Raw genomic sequence first — 22,015 nt, 5'->3', positions numbered from 1 at the left:
GCATAAAGAAAATGAAGTCTTCTGGTACACCTGCTATTGTATGTATATGAAGAAGTGTTATGCTAGAATAACAAGAGGAATAATTGTGATGACAAACTTATTGCAGTAAAAATAGATATTGTCAGTCATGTTTTTGCCAAAACAATTCTACTGAAAAAACTGCTTAGAGGTTGTGTGGAGCTGACATTCTCAGGTGAATAGGTGACTACAGATGTTTCCTCGTACAATTTATCAACCAGCATAAACTAAAGTTTGTATCCCTCTTTCAAGTAACTCTAACCTGCATTGGTTTTCTGACAGATAACCTAGGCTTAATGTAGGCTGGCTCCCTTCTTTTGGCCTGAAAGAAGACAGAAAACAGTGGCTGAATTCTTATACTCTTAATAAGTTTAGTGTCTGGTCAGTTGTGTTGTTTTTTTTTCCTGATGCTTTCTGACAAAACCCAAATTTGACTTGGTTACTATTTCCCTCCAAACTTGGACTGAGGGCATAGCACAAGTACTTTTATTATTTAAGTGATTTTTTAATAATGTGTGTTTTTATTTCCTTCTCATATATGCCTTTCAAACTTAGGTAGATATAAGCAGTATCTCTCTGAATGTTAGTAAACTTGTAATTACTAGGGACTAATTATTAACTGAGAACTGTCAGAGTGAAAGTGCGAAGGGATATTGACTCTGAAACCTCTTCCCAGAGCCAGCTCTTACTTTCCTTCAGTTGGAAGACTTCTGCAGAGGTATGATCTCTGTTGGAAGTTAGCATGTGCTTTAGCTACATATAAACTGTGTTTTTAAAGGGAGATTATGGTTTGGATTTCTGTTGTTGTTTCTACATAACAAAAATAATGCAGATTATTTTCTATGTACGAAGAAAGGAAGGAGCATGCATAGATCTTATACTAGCTTTAGTATATCTGGAAAATATTTCACTGTGAAGAGAATGAGATAAAAACAAGCTCTTGTTTGCTACGGAGCCTTCTGCAGCATTTCCCAAGTGGTTTGGTACATGAAGAGTCAGGATTTCTGGACTTGCTATTACAGAAGCCCTATGTGATACAAGCTGTCTGCTGTGCATGAGTTGGGTAATGTTGAAGAGTTTGATCATGCAAATCAGAGTGGTTGTCAAGGCAAGCAGTGTCACTGATTCCTATAAAGGAGGAATCTACTTTAGGTGGTCTGGATTTGTGGCTAAAGCACTTGGATGCACATACCTGATTCTGCCACAGGGACCAGATGATCTCTTGCATCCTATGATTCTGTGGACAAAGCTTTTTTAAATAGCTTCAAATGCAAGTGTATCCTCTGGAGAAAAGACAACCCCAGGTGTTGTCTTTTTGGGTGAAACTGCAAAAACTTTCATCTTGGTACTAGAAATAAATCATTGTCTTCCTTATAGTTTGGGTGTAGCTAACTCTGGAATGAGAGGCTTAAAGTAAGAGTTTATAACAGCTGACCTCTCTTAAAGAGAACCACAACCTGTGCTCTGCTCCCAGTACTTCACTTTTAAGGTTTTAGGCAAAGGCTTGGAAGTTAGAAGACGTCAGTTAAGTCCGTTCTCTACAACAGACCATATACTTTTCCCAAGAAAAGCATCTTTCAGTTCCTGCAGCACTTAGCAAAGGAAGTTTATGACCATGTTTGAAATTATTTGTCTAGGTGTCTTCCTCTGGAAATACTTACTTCCACAGGCTGAGTTCAGCTTCCAAACCACTCAGCACAGGACACAGTAGAGACTAATATCTCTCTAGAATCTGTATATTGGCCCTGTTCAGGTTATTCTGTTGTCTGCAGTGCAGCTGTTAGGCTGTGGTTTATTTGGGGCATCATGGGAACATGGCACCTGCAGACATCACACACTGAAAGCTATTTTAATTTTTATTAGTTTAGTAGAATGTCAGAAAAGAGGAAGTGTTCATCTAGCCTTGCTGAGGACAAACTGTGTGTTGGCACTGATGTTTGCTGTTTGGTAGGCAGGGTGGTTTTTACTTTAATTTCTCAGTTGTGGCAAACTACAGAGGTCATAATGGTTTCTGTTTGCAAGCACTCCTGTTTTTGTTTCTCAGACTATGCTCTAACTGTGCTGAGAACATGAAAATGCTTTGCATGGTGCTGTACAAGTCAACTTGATTATGGTGTAGTGTAATTCTCAGCCAGGGTGCAGTGACCAATCTACTACTTAAGGCTTAAGCCATCTTGTCCATCTGGAGGCTCAGTATTGGAGCCAGTTATCTTCCTCTTCCTCCTGCAGTGGCATAACACAACTTCCATCTATTTTGTATTATGCACATTTGGATTTATCTAGTTCATTTCAGACCCTACCTTTGTCTTATTTTTTTTTTCCAAATGCCTAGCTGTACAAGCCTGTTTCCAAAATGCTCACTAATTAATCAGTGGCTTTGAACTTTTCTGTGAGAGCAAACTCTTGCAGGTAAAACTCCAGGGAAACCAGCACCTGCCTGAAATTTTTAAGGTGATAACCAGACAAAACAGCAGTTATAAACCATGCTGTTGATAGATAAGTGCAGCCTTGACTGAGCAGAGTACTGATGCAATGAAGTGGATGAGAAAGAAAGATCAGTATTAGCAAACTTCTTGCAAATCAAGAGGATCAGAAGTGACTACTAGGAACTGTGTGATATACCTGGAAGGAGATGCAAAAAAAAAAAAAAACAAACCCAAAAACCAGAGTCTCAGAGCTGGAACTTCATCTGTTCCAGTTGGAATCATGGGCTAAAGAAACTTGTGATATTTATAACCTGTAGTTTTGTAACAGAAGCCTTTTTGGATGTTGTCTTCTTGTTTCTTTGTCAGGACTATGGAAAACCTAACTCACAGAAACTATTTGCCTGTCAAAGGACTTGTGGCTTGGCATTACAAGGAACAAAAGGAGACACTATAAATAGCTTAATTAATCTGCTGGAAGAGAAATGGTGCAACAGAAACCACACTATTATCAGTTGCTCTCCTGTATATGACAAGGAATTGAATTAACTAATAAACCATGAATGAAACTTGAGAACATATCACAGAATGCTGATGTTGGAAGAGACCTTTTGAGATTGTCTAATCCAACCTCCCTGTTCCAATGTAGTCAGATAAATCATGTTGCCCAGGACCATGTGCAGTCAGGTTTTGAGTATCTTTGCAGAAGAAGACTTTGCATCTTCTCTGTGCAATCTTTTCCAGTGTTTGACCACTTTTACTCGAGGAAAAAAAAAAGGAAAAAAGTGTTTTTTTGTGTTCAGATGGTATTTCATGTGCTTTAGTCTTGTCAGTGGATTGTAGAGTCTTGTTCCTTTCTGTTTCATCAGGTGCACACTGAGAAGAGGCCTCCTGAGCCTTGTCTTCTCCAGGTTGGAGAGTACAGCTCTGTTAGCTTTTATCTATTTCACAGCAACCACAATGGAATCCATTGTTATCTGATATGCTACACTTATGCCTAAGGAATGACAAAGCAAATATCGTAGCCCAGAAGAACAATCTGTGGCTTTTGTGGATAAATTTGAACACTTTCCCTTCTTCCCTACCTCTTCCCCCTATTAATAATATTAGTTCCAATTGAATGCTTTTAAGGGCAACTTTTCACTAGAAACCACAGAAGCCACTAGCCAGTAACAGCTGCGCGCTAGCACAGGACAGTGCTGATCATGAGATGCCTAGTACAACAATTCACTGAACAGTAGGTGCTCTCTTTTGTACTGTGGATTTAGTACCTCTTTCTCTGACAGTAGCAGCTGTTGTGCTGTCTACTTCTGGCTTGTAGTACTTTTCTCTGGACCCCTCTTCCTGTCTCTCACTGACACTTGCAGGTAAGATTGTGGGCAGAGGGTGTTATAAACTAGGAATTGCAATGTCTCTCTCCCTCCACAGGTTCATTCTGCCCTGTAGGCACATGCCTACAGAAAGTGGTGTACTGTGATTTCCAGTGTTGCATTTGGGGGCAAAGCTAAACCTATCTGCTGTAACAATTATTCCCTGTGCTTCTTGACTTATTTCATAAGGCCAGGCCATTGAGCCTTGTTTCTAGGAAAGCTGGACTTGGAAAGGGATTCTGTTAGGAAGAGACTTGGTGATGTCAAGTAATTCATGGGGAAGTTTTGCTGCCCTCTTAGAGGACTAATCCTAGACACAAAGCTGCCAAAAAGAGCTGTTAGTCTGACATCCTTGGTCATCATTTTAGGGAAGAATTGTGAAGCTATCTATCACACAGAATGTCTCTATGAAACTGCCTCCTTGATCTTTCACCTTACAGAAGTGGGTGCCTTTGGGATCAGTTACACTGCTAGAGAGCTAATGCTGTACCTCTGAGGCTCTAGGCAGTGATCCTTTAAAATGTTGCTGCTGTCTCTTTGCCTTTCTGTATTTTCTTTGCTTCCTACTGTATTTTCCTCACCATCAGATCTCTTACTGTGATCTTATTTTGGCACTTGGGAGGTTCCGGAAACTGCAGATTGGATGGGAGATGTCTGTGCCACATCTCTAATTTCTGCTTGCATCTTCAGAGGCTGTTTGGATGTTCCAGGGGTACTAAAAGCAGCAAACTGGAGATAGGAAGGGACAGAAGTTGATCAATGTACATACCTGAAGGGACAGAGAGACAGAAAGCAGGGTGCTATTTGCTATTCTGACTGTAAGTGGTCTGTGGAGGAGCATGTTCTGAGTGGTCTTCTCAGAGAGGATAAATAATAAATAAACGAAATGCTAAATGTAGTAGCATGTATTTCTGCTTGCCTACTGGAGTGGCCTTGCATTCACTATTATCTGTTCTACTGCAGTCTTTCCTTCATTCCTTGATCCTTTTTCTTTTTTTCCCTCTTTGAAGGGGCAAAATTAAGTGAATTCTTAAAACTGTATTTTTCTCTGCTGAATTGTTTTGAAATAGAAGGTATGCATCCTTGACCCTGCTCTTTGAAGAGGAACAGGTGATGTATTAGTCAGCCCTCTGAGTGCAGTGAGAGTGTGCTTCCCCCTTATGGGAGCTGTGCTGCCTGGCTGGTTCTCAGCCTGCCAAGGAGAGGAAACTGTGACGTTGCACAGGAGTTAAGGTTGAGAGAGCATAAGTTACCATGCCCTTCCTTGCAGATGTTAGTGTAGCTATAAATGACTGATGTTGGAAACGCATATTTCAGAGAGCTGGTTAAAGCAGCTAGAAATTTTAATCAAGCCCCCAAGAGATGTTGAGAGAAATGCATCAGTGTTCTTATCCATCCATGGCAGACAGAATCAAGGAGCTGAAGCAAACTCCCCAGTTACGATATGGAAGTGTTGTTTGTATTATGGTGCTTCATAAGCTCCAGGCTTATATGCAACAGCAGTGCTTCACAGCTTGTCTTCCACAGCAGCAGGAGATTCAGACAGGGCTGGCTTACATAGGTGCATATCGGCTTTCTGGGCTGAAGCAATGAAATTATAGTGCAGAACTTTTCAAGTACAGAAACTGGTGTGGTTAGGAAGCATCAGGTTATAATAGACTCCGTACACTTTGCTAATGCTAACCATATTTCTCTGTATTTTTAATCTCCCTGTGGGTAGTTTTAAGGTGATGGCTAAGGTTAATTTTAAATATCCGCAGTGTGAACTGCAAGGCTTAAAATAAGAGCCCAGCCCTATTGCTGATGGTTTCTTCCAAGCTGAGACAGCTGAACTCATTTCTGCAAAAACTTTGCAGAAGAAGTTTGTGGTCAGAACAAAGATACCATACAGAACAGGTCTGAAGAGATGAACTTCAGATTGTTTGAAAGACCTCTGCTGTGCATTTGGAGAGTTGCACTGCTTCTAGGATTTTGCAAGATTTTGGTGGATCCATGGTTAGCTCAGAAGACTCTGGAAGCATTTAAAAAATAAGAGACTAATGAGTACTAGTGGGTTTCTTGGGGAGGTTACCTCATTGGCAGAGGCTGACATCAGCACGGACTGCTGCAAAAACAAATGGTCTGCCTCACGTTCCTCCTCTGTTCTGGCAGCTAGTTGAGTGGTCTGGTGCAGCGTAGGACTGCACGGGTGGTATTCCAAGAGAGCCTGTATGGAGAAGAGAGGGGCACAACTGCTTTTTTAGTAGTAGTCTGAAGGTGTGGTTCTACATGCTTCAGCAGATCTAAGCCTAATCAAGCAGTGCTCTCTTGGTGGAATGTTTTCTAAGAAGCTACACAGCTCTCTTAGGTGGAATTTCAGCTTTGTGGACTTGCATCTGAACAGCTTTCTCTTGTGTGAGAGCTATGCGTTGTGCTTAAATTCAAGCAAGGTTAATTAATGAAGAAGTTGGATTTTCACATTTCTCACGTGATTGCTCAAGAACACTGTTGAGTCAACGACTGATATAATGTGACTTCAGCATTCTCATCAGCTATGCATATACTTCCTCAGTATATGTTGTCTCCTCCTGGCACATATGGTTAAGATGAACTGTCCCAGCCCCTTTCTTGGGTTTTTAATAATTAATTAATTATTAATTAATAGACAAAAGAATGTCTGTTGTGTGGGAGACCAGAACTCTGCATCTTCCTCAGAAGATCTCTGTCCGTTCCCTGCACTCTGTTAATTCTTTAGGTTTATGTGCTTAATGCTATCACAAATTGAACATTAGTCCTGTGCAGTCCTAGAACTAACACTAGGAACTCTGAGAGTGGTGACAAACTCTCTTGTGATTTCTGAACTATTGTAACCAGTGCTTTTAGCTTGAGATAGCTGTAGTATGGAATGCTTGCTACAACATAAATACTTTGCATTTAGATCAGATACAGCATATGTATCTTGCATGGTGTGAGAAAAACTGAGCATTTCACCCTTGAGCTGACAGTTAGTGTATATGCAGGAGTGAAATGTATAGAAGTTCCTCCGCATCCCAAAGGTCAGGGGCTGGCAGCTCAGCCTGAACTCCCAGTTCTCAGATGCTCAGGCAAAGATCCTGGGCTTGAGTCTTGCTGACACAGCCAAACGTGTTCTTTTCTGCTGGCTTTGTTGTGTGGGTCACAGTCTCTGGTGGAAATAAAGACAAGAAGGGGAAGCAGGAGTTGGGAAGAGGGCTGCAATGAATGCAATTATATTTTAAAGTGCTGTAGTTTTTACTTTTGTGAACATCTGCCCTCCAGTCAATGCAGAAGTTATTTTTCCAGCTTAACACTCTTGCTAAGTTGTGATTACTTCTTTGAAGGAAGACATACATTTGAGCCAAAACAATATTTTCTGGACAAGTAACAGTGCTGTAGGGGGAAGTTTTTTACTCATGCTAAATTAGGCAATAGAAGATGACACTTCTTTTCCACAACTGTGAAAGGTCACCTGAGGATTTTTAATAGCAGAATTTCACACACTGACTCAAAAAATATTTTTGAGGGGTCTCTGCTGGGAAAGTGTCTTTCTGTTACTGGGAAACTTGCTGGTTTCAGACTGTGTATTCCCCGCGGTCTTGCACATTGTATCTCATGGAGTTACTGTGATCTCAGATCATCCAGTCCTTCTCTTTAAAGGTCCTGCCTTCAGCTCAAGGCTGCTAGTGAATGAATGAGAGCTCTAAGTTCAAAAAAGGCAATGTTTTGCACACAATCTTGAATTGCAATCTGCTATTTCTTCTGTGATGGGTTTACTTAGTGCTATCTTGTTATCCTGGGAAAATGGCTAAGTTTCTGTGAATCTCCCCTGTGCTTAGATCTTTGTGAATGTTGTCTTGGTACAGCCTGAAGTGTTATAGATAAAGAGAGTACTTTCCTGAGCTACTGAGGAAGAGAGGGCTGCATCCCACTGATCCTGAGGTACTTACTGTAGTCATCTGCAGTCAAAGCAGAGAAGGCTGAGAAGTGGTGCTAGGGCAAATGAAGTGTGCTGGGCAGTTTCCCAGCTGTTCCTTCTGAGGCACTGGATCCAAGAGAAGAATTTCAGCAGTGTGTTAATCTAGTTCCTAATTCTGTCTTTGGTGATGAAAGAATTCCTATAACAGGCTCCTAGCTGTGCTTTTGCACATCAGGGAATGCTGACTGGGATGTGTGCTTCAGTCTGATCACAATTGCTTTGCTGCTGATATTGCTTTGTCAGCCTCAGGTGTCTCAAGTGCCACCTCCTGACTTTCTCCATCTGGACTTGAGATTTGACTGTAGAATTTGGAAGGAGAAAAGATCAACTTTGTGTCTACAGTACAATGGGATCAAGATTGGAACCATAACGTAAACCTGCAATTTTCTAATTAGTGCTGCACGCTGGTGAATAATTAAAAGCTGAGGCTACCTCAAGCAGCTGTTTGGAAGTTATTCCTGATGTTTTTCCCTAAACTGGAACACTTCAACAGAAGGTGCCTTTGATACCATGTTATTTTTGTTTTTTGTCCATTTCAATCTGCTTGAGGTTTTCATTTAATTAATCTCCCAGACTATCAAATTTCTTCACTTTTTTTTTTTGTCATCTTCTTCACTTTTCTGGCTTTTGAGGCTTTACCATCACTGTTTCCAGGGCTACATGCCAGGTTTCCCGTTCCTACAACCCAGGTGTATGGTATTTGCTGGCCTTATTCTCATCCTTACTTTCTGGCATTTATGTGAGTGATGTGGAGTTGTCTTTGGCATTGTGAACAAATTTTGGTGACTTTTTCATTTCAAATATTAAATAAAAAAAATAGCAACGTTTGTGAATATTGAGACAGGAAAAGTGAATAGATTGATTCACTTGGTTAAAACATTAATGAAGGTCACAAAAACCTCTTACACTCTCCTGCAAAGGTATTTTTCTCTGTTGAGCTTCGTGTTTGTAGGTCTATAATACTATAAAAGAAGACTCATTCTTAAAAGTCAGGATGAATTGTGCTTTATAGAGGAACTATGGAGTAATGTATCTTTTTCGAGTGTTACGGATGTGTATTGTATTAGTAGGTTATAAATGTAAGCACAGTCATACCTTCTGACTTCTCATGGTTTGCTGAAGCACCAGTCCTGTTGAGAGGTCTCTGAATAAGCCAGTTGTGTCCTTCATAAGAAAACAACTTCCCTAAGAGATGTGCACACTTGCTCAAGCAAATCTTGGCCTGATAAAACACAGCTTGTTTTCTTAATGGAAATTTGGAGCTATAGCTATAAATAAAATGTGACTGCTTTCTTTGTAGAACTGAGAATCTGGTTTCAGATGTTTTACATGTAGATTTAAGCAACAAGCTGCTTCTTGCAAATGCAGCTGGAATTGCTCACACAGAAGCTGCAGGGACAAGTTGTTGCTCCATTTGCATTGTATCTGGATGACAGAGTGGTCAGAGCTAGTAGATTGCTGACTCCAGCAAAGTGTTCATGTGTCCTGCAGTGTCAGGACTGACTTCTGAGAAACCACAGATGTCAGCTCCATACAGACACTCATAGTTTAGCCAGGAGGAAATGGATGACAGAGCGAGCTGCGTGCTGCCTACAGCAAAATATCAAAATAACTGCCTGCTTCGTGTTGGTCTCTAAGAGTTGATAAATGGCCTGAGATGAAGTGGTCATGTGTGCATTTTCCAGGGTTTCCCTGGGTGTGAGTGTTGGCAGCCCAGCAGGGAAGCAGCCTGCACACAGAGTGGTACAGGGCAGAGGGGCCTGGGTGGAGCTTGCAGTTCTGTGCTGCCGTTTCCTGCTGGGGGGCACACTGTTTGAAGGGAAATGTGGTTAGGTTTCTTGGACCGCATCTCCTCCCCTGCTGTTCTCATGAGTGTTTCAGAGACTGTCAGGCGTGGCCTGAAGTAGCCTTCATTTAAAGGGGAATAGAAAGGGCTTCCAGTGAAGGCAGAGCCATCGGTAACCATGAGCTATTGAACTATGGTAGCCGCTCATAGAGGAGCTCAATTCAAGTAATCTTATAGCTTTCTAATGTGCCCAATCTCCTCTGTGATGGCCTGTTGAACCTAGCTACTGTGACTAAAAGACAATTGCTGAATCAATCAATTGATAGAAGTATCCTCAATCTTGAACTTCAATCAATTCATTGATTGTCGTTAGTCAAGTGTCCTAGTAAATGGAAGGCCTGATTAACAATGCATCACTTCAGAGCATGGGTACTTTTGAATGTAATAGGATGGTTTCTTGATGCTTGCATGTTCACAAAATTGTACCAATATGCAATGTGCAAAACAACTGAATGTGCAAGACAACCATGGCATCACTCTGATATTCATAGGAGAAGATGATAACTCATGATTTCAGAATTTTCTGAATAAAGAAATGGATAAATAATTAATACCCGAAACTGCAGTGCTTGTTCCATCAGCTGTTAATCCAGTTACTGATTAGCAATGCTTCTTCCCATATTAACTAACAGCTCTGTTCTTACGTATGTCCTCCAGGCACTCAGTTCTGTTACAGAAATGCAGAAGTGCAAGGTGAAATCCAGCAATGACTGAACTTCTTAAAAGCTTAAGTGCGGACTCCTGCAGTTGTCCTTTATCTGCTGATTTCGTACCAGTATTAAATAATGTCATTAAAGCACAGAAGCCTGGAGACTTGCTTTCTTCTTGCTCCTTTCTTCTCCCAACTTATTGCAGATGTAGCTGAGATCCACAGCTGCAGGTCTTATGGACCATATGTTGAGCAGGTGATGTACAGTCTCTTTCTCTGGAGAGGAGTCTACTTCCCTGGAGACATTCAAGACCCTGGACACCTACCTATGCAACTTGGTCTAGGGAGCTGCTTTGGCAGGGAGGTTGGACTTGATAATCTCTAAAAGTCCTTTCCAACCCCTACAATTGTGTGATACTGTGATGCAGGCTACCGCTCTGTTTGCTCCATGTTAGGTTGTGAAAGATGATGCACTTAGGGTCAGGATCCCAGCAAGTGTCAGCTTGTGCTTTTGGTTGAGGAATATTAACATTTAGCTGTGATTTGCATACCATTGGTTGAGTTATCTGTATTGAGCTTTGTCTTTCTGATTTAGTCATATTGGAAATAATCAAGAGATTAGAGACTTGATTCTAATAACAATTGCCTGTATTCCTCCTAAAGGGTGTGCTGTCTTGCTCTGTGTACGTCATACATCTGTAGTGATAGCTATCATGAAAGGGAAGGATGTGGGACTAGTGCTTTGATTTCCTCCTGTGTCACTGGGCTGCCCAGCACTCTCAGGTTGGAGCATTCCACCTTTCCCCAAGACAAAGGTTCCCGAAAGTGGGGTCTGGCTGATGACTTCAGACAGCATCCATTGAAATACCAAGTTAAGAAATTTATAACCTCAGTCTACTTTCTGCAGTACTTAGTGCTGTGGTCTGAAAAATGCAAACACCCTTTGGTGCGTAGCCTTGTGTCCAGGTAGTTTCTTTATGGACAAATCTGAAAATCTGTGTTGATGCAGTTTTAAAATATCTGCCTTATCTACACATACTGTTCTAGTTTTAAGAAGTACTGATATTCATAGTGATGCCTTACTTGAACTGTAGAGTGTTTTAGCTCTTCTCTTTCTACAGCAAACATTAAAACAATAATGTGGTTGTATTCATGTGAGTACTTATTTGCTTGGAACAATTCACTAGCTTGAAGTTGTATGTGCCATTCTTTGTGAGAAAATCTTCAGCTGGGAAAAGTATTTCCTGGCAGGGGTGTGAGAACTCGCATTTATTTTAATTCCTGTTTTTCTTGCTTTTTTTTTTTAATTTTTAATTTAATTTTTTTTGCTTGTGTTATCAATTTGTTTGCTCATCCATCTGTATAAATATATGTGCTGTTACTGGGAGGCAGGAGTGAGAGCATGGTTTTGTATGTGCAAATTTACTTCACTTGGCTCAGTTTGGTCAGAGTACTGTGATTCTTCCGTGCAAAAGTATGTTTCTGGCTTTTCGTATTCACTCTTATATTCGCTTTCTTGTTTGAGGATCAGAATCCCTTCAGACTACTGCCTTACGTTTTGCTTATAGACACAATAGTGAACTTAGGAGTTGGAGCAAGCAGGATCCAGATAACTAAAGATACTGCTGATCTGAAATAAAAGTAGATTTCCTTCATTCTCTTTAGGAGAAGAGAACTTCAAAGGCTGTTATCCATTCTACAATGCACTCAAAGTGTGGCTGGAGTCAGATGAGTCCATTTGCTGATCTTTCTTATATGAGATATTGACATACTGATTTTCCTATCTAACATGAGAAAAAAAAACCTATCCATCTCATCAGGCAGTGGTTTTATTTTTTCGCTTTGTAAGCATTTGCAGTGCTACTCCAGCACTTTCATGTCTATTTGAATTTTCCCCACCAGTCCCCCTAGGAGAATGAATGAGGAAACGGTAGTTTCCCTTTTTAAAATTAGATCCCCTTTTCTAATCTTTGCTCTGAGAAGTGTAGCAAGTTCTCCCTCACCTCTGCAGCTGCTTCTCATGTCTGATGTGTGCATATCAATGTGTTTTCAGAAAATTAAAATAATCTAATGGGAATCTGTATGCTTTATTTTAGACTCAGGCTGCGACTCTGTAACTGATACAGAAACAGAAGACGAGAAAAACTCAGTTTACTCCTGCCAACTTGCCATGAATGAAGAGCATGAGTCATCCAAGAGCACTGGGGAGCATCTGGTGGTACAGCCCGATCGCATACGCTGTGGGGTACTGTATGGCCATTCCTTGGGCAACGTTCTTGTGTGCTAGTGAAACATGTTATGTACTCTGCAGCAGACAGCTTTTCAACGTGGAATGTAGTCCCTAATTCATTTTTTGTTCCCTTCCCTCTCAGGCTCCTATCCTCAGTGTCTTTACTTTGTAAGCTTGGTTTCCTATGCCAGAAATAACTTGGTGATGTGTAGTGCCTGTTATCATCTCAGCTGTGGCATCACTTACTGACGGATAGTCTCACTGACGTGGCTGCATGTCCTCTGTGTTATGAAGCAGGTTCACACTCTTGGCTCTTTGTTTTCCTTTCTGGTGAGATTTAGGGCAGACAAGTGCAATAAGGTGATGGTAGTGAACCAATTAATTCCAGGACCTGGATGCAATTTAGCATGGCAGTTCTGGTGCTTGTCCTGCAAGTGACTCCAGAGAGCTTGGATCTTAGCTTCCTGTCTGAAAAAACAGCATTTCTTACTCTGAGATCCTTTCAGATGGAAAGCAGTGTACCATGGACCAGGAGAGCAGGGAAAGGCACTAGTGGCTTTACCTCCTCTGCGGTGTACTTTTCAGTCACTGTGGTTGGGCTTCCGTAGCATGGTTTTGTGACATGGGTCACAAGTGTAGGAGGGACTGATTGTCAGAAGAAACTTCAGTTAACAGTTTAGCAATGCTTCACTGCAGTGTTACTGCTGCTTTACACTATTTCCTCTTCTATCCCCTTTCCTGGGGCAGGCTCGTGCTCCAGTGCGCTGAAACAAAACTCTTGATGCTTTTCCCTTATCCCACAAGTTAGCAAAATGTTTGCATCTTTGTGCTTTTTCTTAAAGCACCAGTTAAAGCATGAATTCAGGGAACCTCTGATTTTAGCTAGAATCTGACCTTCATGCTTACAGGGATACTTCTACAAAGAATGAAATCTCAAATTTGGTAGCAACAGCATGTCTCATGACTTGGTGAAGAAATTTTGAAATGCTGTTGGCTATACCCTGAGATAAGATGTCCCATGTATGCCATCTTATGATGGGGAAGGAGCTTTCAGTTGTCAAGTAGAGTTTCAGAGGCTCAACATGATAAGAATGAAACTGCAAGTCCTATAGACAGGTAGATGAATTTATTGCACAGTGTGTGTGTACCTTGCAGCATACTGGGTTTGTAGTGCATCTGAGCCTGTAGCCAGAGTCATGGAAGTTTAGTGCTGGGTTATTTTGATAGTTTCTGAATGTGCCTTAGATTATAGATACTTCAGTCTGAGAGCAGAATATAAGTGGCATTCTATCATGGCAGTGGGAAGGCTGACATAAAGAATCAGACATTTTAGGAAGTGTCCTTACCTAAACGTTTTGTGTTCCCTCTTTGGTGTGTGTGTGTGTGACTTGATCACAGAAAGGATGTTTTGAGAAGTCATCAGACTGGACTGATTTCAGTTTTTACAGAGTTGTTGAATTAACACAGAGAAAACTGTATCCAGGAGGATTTATTTATTTATTCTATCAACTCTATTAGCTTGTTCAATGGGAAGGGTGCTGTTTCCCTTTGTATTTACTAGGCAACTGTTAGCACGTTCACTCTGTATGTTTCCAGAGCTTGGCTGAATATCCTGATGTCTTTGCTTCCATGCAAGATGAACTTCTCCAGTGCTGGTGGCTAAGCCTACCACCATTAAGTGGCTGGTGGCAATGTTAGTGACAGATAGATCTTTTTTCTCGATGTGTTTGGGGCCAAGCTGGATGGGACTTGAAGTAACCTGATCTAGTGGGAGTTGTCCTTCCCCATGGCAAGGGGGTTGGAGCTGAATGGTCTTTAAGGTCCCTTCCAACCCAGACTATTCTATGATTCTGTGATGTTAATGAAGTATCCTCTACAATGATATCGAGGAAGATACAACTCCTATACCATGGCTTGTCAGTGTTTTAAGTTAAGGATAAATACCTTAACTGCAGCGTGGCAAGAAGTGGGTAGGAACAAACTCTAGAACTCATTGGAAGAAGACTCACCTCATTTGATCACTTGAGTTGTCTGTTGCTGCTGGGCTGCTCGCACTGATCTAGGCGAGGTTTATTATGTTTAGCATAAGCTTGGGGAAAGAAAGTATTTTCAGGTTTCTTTCAGATATGTTATTGTAATATCCAGTGCAGTAAGACATGTAAATGGCTACAAGTCAGGTCTTTGATCTTTAAAATCCTGACTGGATGTGAACTGAGCAGTATTAAGTTGGCAGCATTAAAAGCTGCATGGCACAACCCAGGAGATCTCCTGGTTTCCAGAACTGAGGACCTGCTCCAGAAATTCACTTTCATAATTCACATAAGTAGATGTTAGATATGTCTCAGGCTACAGTTAAAGACTTGAAATGTAATCAAGTATTAGAGTTATTTAATGTCATAACTAATTTGCTAAAAGGAGAGTCAATAAGAATTTTACAAACCTGAAATTTTAGACTTATAAACAAAGTTTTGGCTAAAGACTCGTACTGCAGGGTAGATAAAATAAGAGTAATTGGATAAAACTTCTGCAAGTCCTTTAATTTCCAGAATGTATTAATTTTAAGCTCCTTTCTTTGTTAAGAACAGGGCTCTTCTGCTTGAAGGAAGAGGCTGCTGTCCTTGAAACTAAGTCAGTTTTTAAATAGCATCACAGAGTTTTTATCAGCTTGGTGTCTGTATTTGTGTTATTGCAAAATGTAACAGAAGGCACCCGCCCAGTTAATCCATAACTGGAAAGAATTACTGAAAGCCATTCAGGATTGTGGAAATTACATATTAATTTGTATTAGTCACAATTACAACAAAATCAATTGAAAATAGGCTTTAAAGAAATGTTCTTATTTTGTAAACCTGTATTTTCTGATATCTTTTCTCTTAGATGCAGACCACCGTTTATATTATCATGAAATGTAGACTAGATAGCAAAGTGAAAACTGAAGTTGAATTTTCTCCAGAGAACTCATCATCTGTGCGTGTGCTGGCTGAGATGGAGAATGAATACACGATATCTGTGGAGGCTCCAAGTAAGATGGGCTGAGATTTGGTTTCATACTTCCCCACCCCTCATTGTTTCTCTTCTCTCCCAACCTATCTGTCCTGAAGAATATCAGAGGGGTAAGAGTAGAGATTGCAATGTGGGAAACAGGACCCAGGAAATCTTGGACTTGTGTTCTTGTTTGTGATACTTTTGTGGTGTGAGACCAAGAAGACAGCTACTTGACATCTTTGATTTCCCAGCCACATTGTCAGGATTACAATGTGGAAACACCTTAGTGAGAATTCTGAAGGTGGGTGACATTGTGTAAAGCACTTTGAACTTAACTGTGTTAGGGTTATAATCATATTAGTATTCACAGACATCATGAGAAGTGCAGGTAAATAATTGCTATGATAACTTTTTAATTACACAATCTGTGTGATTAGAGCTGAAACTGTTTAACCTGAATTGCCTTTTTATTCAATGTGTTCTGTCCCTCTGGATGTTTATATTTACAAAAGCTTAGGTTGTCTAAACTTTAGGTTCACTAAACTTTAGGGGCAAGGTTTCTGAGCCCTACAGACTGATAACAGTTTCCCATTTCCCAACAGTTTCTTCTCATTGATGGAATGTACAAGTAGGCTAGCTCTGTGTTTTCTAACAGTAAGAGATTTTTTTTTGTTTGTTTTCAGGCATGACAGTAACTATTTCATTGATTCCTTAGTTGTTACAGCCAAGCACATGTACTTGTCCTTCAGAGAGAAGTCTCAGACCTATCAGTATACACTGGGTAAAACATCATGAAGCACTCAGATTGCATGTATGGGAGAAATCCTATGCCTGGGTAAACTTGGAAAGCTGAAATTCTTTTAAGCTGATTTTGTTTGGAGCCTAATGAGATTGAGAAAGGCTGCAGGATGCCTAGTAACTTCTCAGGTTCCTCTTCCCCTGTTCTCATATTTAATAGTGTGGTATGGACAATTCTACAGAAAAAGCCAGGAGTGGAAAGAAAAGAGGTTCTGTAATTTGAGGTGGTGTACTGCTAACATTAGTAGTTCAGACTAGTGTAGCAGGTGATAGGCATTGACATACCTGAAGAAGAAGGCAGTTCCAAAGTACTTTCCTACCTGATATTCAAATCAACACAATTTCAGTTCTTTTTCATGACTTTTCACTATTTCTATGCAAAAGATACTGTTTTGATATCCAGTTAGCAGCATCTCCAAACTTCTCCTATCCTCATGGTCTTTGAAGACTTGCTTCCCTTGTCTGTTCTTAATGATGATTTCTCCTCTTCCCTTTCAAAGATTTAACTTCTGGGACAGTGCCTCTGCAGATATATTCAGGAGACTTGATGGTGGGAGAAACGAGCGTCACCTATCATACTGACATGGAGGAAATCAGCAATCTGTTGGCTAATGCAGCCAACCCAGTACAGTTCATGTGCCAGGTAAAAACTCTAGGAAACAGCTGCTTTTGAAAATGGCTTTTCTCAGAGAGTAGATATGTGAATATAATCAGAAGTGCTTGCCACAGGGTAGCTCTTTTGAAATGAAGAAACACAATATTTAGGGGCTTTTCACATAGCCCTGCTGTTCCCATTTAGACCTTGATTTGAAAAGATTGGAATGACAAAACAATGCAAGTGAAATTACTACAAATGTTTGGAAATCTGAACCAAAGATTTTTGGAAAAGGTATGATGATGACAAATTCAAACTTTCCGAGTGAAGTAAGATAAAATAAAAGTATTTGTTTATTCTTAGCTTTTATTTCTTTAAAGCCAATCTCCAGTTCTCATGTGATGTTTTGCAGTTAGGATAGCTGATCCCTATTATAGTGTAAAACTTGCACAAATGTGTTCTCCAGGTGTGTTGTCTTTACTCCCTGCTTGCATGTCCCTAATTAGCTGTGTGACAGAAGCCTCCTGATCACCAGCACACCTGTGGCAGAGAAGCCTCTCACCTCCTTTTTAATTCAAGTTATTAAGCAGTTATTACTGGGCTGTGCTGCTACTTGGAGAATAGGCACGCTCCACAGTCTTTAGCTAAGAACCAGTTCAAAAGCCAGAATGTACACAAGGGCAATTCAGAATTGATTTATTCATACTTAAAGTACTTGCAATACTTCTTTGGAATGGTGAGATTATATACATCAGGGTAGTACAAAGTTAGTCTTCTGTGCTTCCAGTTGTGTGCATGACTTTCTTCTTGCACTCTTCTTGTGGAATGCATAGTTCTCATCTGTTCAGATTAATTATTTTATATTTCTGGACAAAGAAGTTCTTCATGTTCCTTGCTTATTCTAAAAGTTGCACCTTCAGTGTTTATGCTTGTTTTGTTTACTTAGTACATATAAGAAAAAAAGTATTGCTATATCAGTCTCATCTTAAATAAATCCAGCATTCCTCAACCAAAATCATATTCTATCTATCTCTAGGCCTTTAAAATTGTGCCATACAGCATAGAAGCGCTGGACAAACTGTTGACTGAGTCACTGAAGAAGAACATTCCTGCCAGTGGTTTACACTTGTTTGGAATCAACCAGCTGGAAGAAGATGATATGACAACAAGTACGTTAAGGACTTAATTTAGTAGTTGGGTAGAGATAGTGATAGGAGGATGGTTGGACTAGATGATCTTATAGGTCCTTTCCAACCTTATGAACTTATGAACTTATGAACTTATGAAAGATTTCTTTTGTTTTATTTTTACAGTTCATATCTATAGGCTGTTTTTACCTTGGAGCACCTGTGGCACATTGTACCTGTACAGGCTGTCTCAAAAAGTCTTAAATCTTAGGCAAGAAGCTAAATTTAAGAAAATGCCTATAGAGGGAGGATTGCATGTGGTTCTGTAACCCTTCTTAATTACATATTGTCTCAGTTTTTTATAATTTGACAAATAGAGCTATGTATACAGCTTCACCCACAGCTGAACTCAAAAGACAGCGCTCCCCAGAATGTCTCACTTGTTTTCTCAGTCTCATGTGTCATTTCTCCCCACTCTAGTCCTTTTTCTGCTAACTTCGTGAATCAGTTCTAGAGTGCATAGTGGGCAGTTGGTTCAGTGTGTTTCCATGATGTGATTGACTGGAATTGTGTGTGTATAATTACATGATGTGCAGCTGGAATTATGATCTAAGAGATCCTTCCAAACCTATGATTCTACCTCCGTTCAGCTAGTACAGTGCCAGATTTCCCTGATAAAGGTCATGGGATTCAGACCTGGAGATGTACTTAGACACCTCAGCTAATTCACTTCTGCAGAGTTAGCTCTGTTTTAAAATGGTATATGTACTTCTCAGGGTTTCACACCTACTTCAGTCAGTGTGTTTGCTAGGGTGTTTGTTTTTCATCTGTCTTTGCTGCTGCTGGAGAAAAACTTAGATTCTAACAGGTTTCTGTTCTCACAGATCAGAGGGATGAGGAGTTGCCAACACTGCTTCACTTTTCTGCAAGATATGGGCTGAAAAACCTTACTGCTTTGCTGCTGACATGCCCTGGAGCACTGCAGGCCTACAGTGTAGCCAACAAATATGGCCACTATCCAAATACGATAGCAGAAAAGCATGGCTTTAAGGACCTCCGACAATTCATTGATGAATATGTGGTAAGAAGGAGCAGCATTCTTCTACACTGTCCTACAGCAAGTGTGGACACCAAGCTTGTCACTGAAAGTGTTGTGTTTGAGGACTGCTGAGGTAGTAAAGCATGGAATGTGACTTGGTAGGGTGTAGGATGCAGATGTACAGCCACCATGAAAGCTTCTGTGCTTGAGAGATGGTTTAATCTCTGGAGCCAGGGAAATTCATAGGGGAAAGAACAAAAAAAGATGGAAGCAGAGCCTGCTATGCTGGATTTCCTTGTCGTTCATCCATCCAGTGATGTTTCTGCAGATATCTGGTGCCTGACGTACATTTCTAATCTCCTGATCTTGGCAAAACTGCAGCCCCTTCCTCTCCCTCCACGTGGCAGATATATGAGAGAGTTCTGCTGTCTGGGAATTGGAAGTTGTTGATATTACTTGATCAGCTGACTGCTATGAGGTTTCCTGTTAGTTTCAGAGAAAAGAGTGGTCTGTATTCTCCCACTAGGTGTTACATGCTACTGCTACTGCCAAAAAGCTGAAACTGAATCTACAGCAGAACTAAAACTTTGTTTTCTTGGAAGTGCACTGCGTGTAGCAAGCTTCTCCCCCTTTATGGTAACCTACACTTACCCAAAAGTTGCTACTGATAAGCCTTCGTAATTTTAGAATGTACATTTCTTGTATTCCAGAAGCTTGTCTACCTCAAGTAGAAAATGAAATTGAGAAGCAGAAAGGCAGTTGCAGTTATTCAGAATGAGTCAGCACCTCCTTGTTTCACCTTCATTACCTACTATTACAACATAGATCGTGAAGGCTGGCCCCAGACAGTTGTAGTAAGGGTTTAACGCCTATGGGATGCCTTAGTCTTTGGGGGTGGAGTGCTCTTGAAAGGTTTCTTCCACTAGTGGTGGGAGAGTGATGTATTTTGCTTTGTGTTTATTCTCCAGATTCTTTATTTAAACAAGTTGATTTTTTTTTCTTCTTGGACTCCTTTCTCTTCAGGAAACTGCAGATATGCTGAAGAGTCACATTAAGGAAGAGCTGATGCAAGGTGAAGAGGATGAGTCTGTGTATGAGTCCATGGCTCATCTTTCTACGGACCTGTTAATGAAATGTTCCTTAAATCCTGGCTCTGATGAAGAGCTTTATGAATCCATGGCTGGATTTGTTCCTGGTGCCCCAGAAGACCTCTGTACGTACAATCACTATGACATTCTGGGCTTATAAACCTCAGCTGTTCTGTCTCTCTTGTATAATAATGTTCTGGTTGAGTTTCAAGAGTAAAAGCTGGTTATAATTTTTCCATTCTTACCATAAGGAAATTAAACTCCAGTTTTGATGTTGGCTGGCTGTACCAGAAATGCTAAGTCATGGCCTGAAGCAGTGATTAAGACCCGTAGAAAGCAGGGCCAACCCAGGGGAACTCAGGTGTATGCAGTGCACCTGAGTGACCAGGTGGGGTGAGACCAGAATCCACCCCTTCTCAGACCTCATTTAAGGGTTGGAAGTGGAGGCATGGGTATCTCTCTGGAGATCCCTTCATACCTGAGGCCTTCTGAAGGTAAGCAGCTTCTTTCCTTTATTTCTCTGCCTGCAGCTGCTGCATTTGAGCAAATCTTCACTCACTGCAACCTGGGATTTTGCTGTTGTGCTGTTATTGCTTTGCTTTCTGTCATATTACACTAGCTAATGAAATTGTTCTAAGGCTTGAGGAGCCAGGGTACAAGATCAAGAGCTGTTTTCCCATCTCTGAATGGGGTTCATAGACTAATTCTGAAGAAGAGGAAAATGTGCTTAAAGCCACTAAGACCAAGTTGTTGTCTTCCATTTCTGGGACATACAGAAATGCCAGAAACTGTAGAATGGATATTCCTTTATTTTGTGGATGTGAATCACAAGCTCTCTATAACTTACCAGTTTCAACTTGACTTTCAATATGACTTTCTATCAAACAAGCTAAACTAAGTTTAACAGCTCAGATGTAGAGACTTTCATGCCTTCACTTACTGTGACAGATATTAGGAATGAACGTGGCTGGCATTTTGTAGCTGGAGTACACCATACACAGCCTGCTTGGCTGATAGGCATGGAGATGGGGAGCTCACAAATGGCTGTCTATGGATGGGAAAAGTTATGTCGTAGAAGCATCAGTCAAGCTGCTTTTCTTGGGGCCTCCTCTGCAGTAAAGTCCAGTAGACTGATGCAATTTGAGAAGCCTTCTGCAAGCACAGGCACATCAGCAGGATGACAGTGGTTTCCGGGGTCAGCAACAGAAAGTTCTCCTGATGTGTGTGTGTGCTGCAGGATTAGTGGCAATGTACAGGTAAAAACCCAAGTTTGTCACGGAAATAGACATTTATGGTTTCTGTACAGGAAAGAAGATTTTCTGTACTCAATGAGCTTGTTTCAAAATATTGAGCAAAAACTCTATATGGCTTATTTATAACGTCTCAGTAAAAGACATAAAATTAGTGGGAGTGCTGCTAGCTTAGGACTTGTTCAGTTAGGATAACAAATAAAAACTTCAAGTTTTTGTACTGACTTAGTTTTTGGGGAATGGAAAAACTCCCTAAGAAATTATTAACAGCTCCTGCTGAGGTACTTTCTGCAGGTCAGAGTAGTCCTTATTTAAGTACTTATAGCTGTGGCACAGAGGACAATACCTGGGCTATTTCAAATGCAGGCATATTGTGGCAGCGTGCCCATTTGTTTTAATCAGAATGTGCTTCCATGAATTTTTTGGAGACTGATCAAAGAAAGGTTGGTAACATTCAGTCAATTTGCCTAGTAGAAGCTGATTTGAAAAGAAAGAGCCATTGTAATGAGAAAAGTAGTAGCAAACAAATACCAGAATGTTCTGCTGGTTCTTATATTCTTCATCCCACTTCAATTCTTTTAATGTGTTTTGGTTTTTGGTTTTCTATCTGCTTTTGCTCCTGGA

At 40.6% G+C, this 22,015-nt stretch overlaps 1 protein-coding gene across 2 annotated transcripts in view; it reads left to right on the top strand.

Moving 5' to 3' along the window:
* Window positions 1-22,015, top strand: part of PIK3AP1 (phosphoinositide-3-kinase adaptor protein 1) — a 40,002-nt gene that overhangs the window by 6,262 nt on the left and 11,725 nt on the right. For both annotated transcript variants that reach the window (XM_065746955.1, XM_065746956.1), the window contains exons 3-8: window positions 12,376-12,524; window positions 15,387-15,531; window positions 16,793-16,935; window positions 17,924-18,056; window positions 18,899-19,095; window positions 20,077-20,266. In XM_065746955.1, coding sequence (XP_065603027.1) covers window positions 12,376-12,524; window positions 15,387-15,531; window positions 16,793-16,935; window positions 17,924-18,056; window positions 18,899-19,095; window positions 20,077-20,266 — 957 coding nt within the window. The remainder of the gene's footprint in view (window positions 1-12,375; window positions 12,525-15,386; window positions 15,532-16,792; window positions 16,936-17,923; window positions 18,057-18,898; window positions 19,096-20,076; window positions 20,267-22,015) is intronic.

This window comes from Cyrtonyx montezumae, unplaced genomic scaffold (genome assembly GCF_038088225.1).
Source record: "Cyrtonyx montezumae isolate F1298 unplaced genomic scaffold, pur_monq_1.0 scaffold_4, whole genome shotgun sequence".
In the NCBI taxonomy this organism is placed as follows: domain Eukaryota; kingdom Metazoa; phylum Chordata; class Aves; order Galliformes; family Odontophoridae; genus Cyrtonyx; species Cyrtonyx montezumae.
The sequence above is the reverse complement of the archived record's forward strand: the minus strand, read 5'-3'. Positions and strand labels throughout refer to the sequence as shown.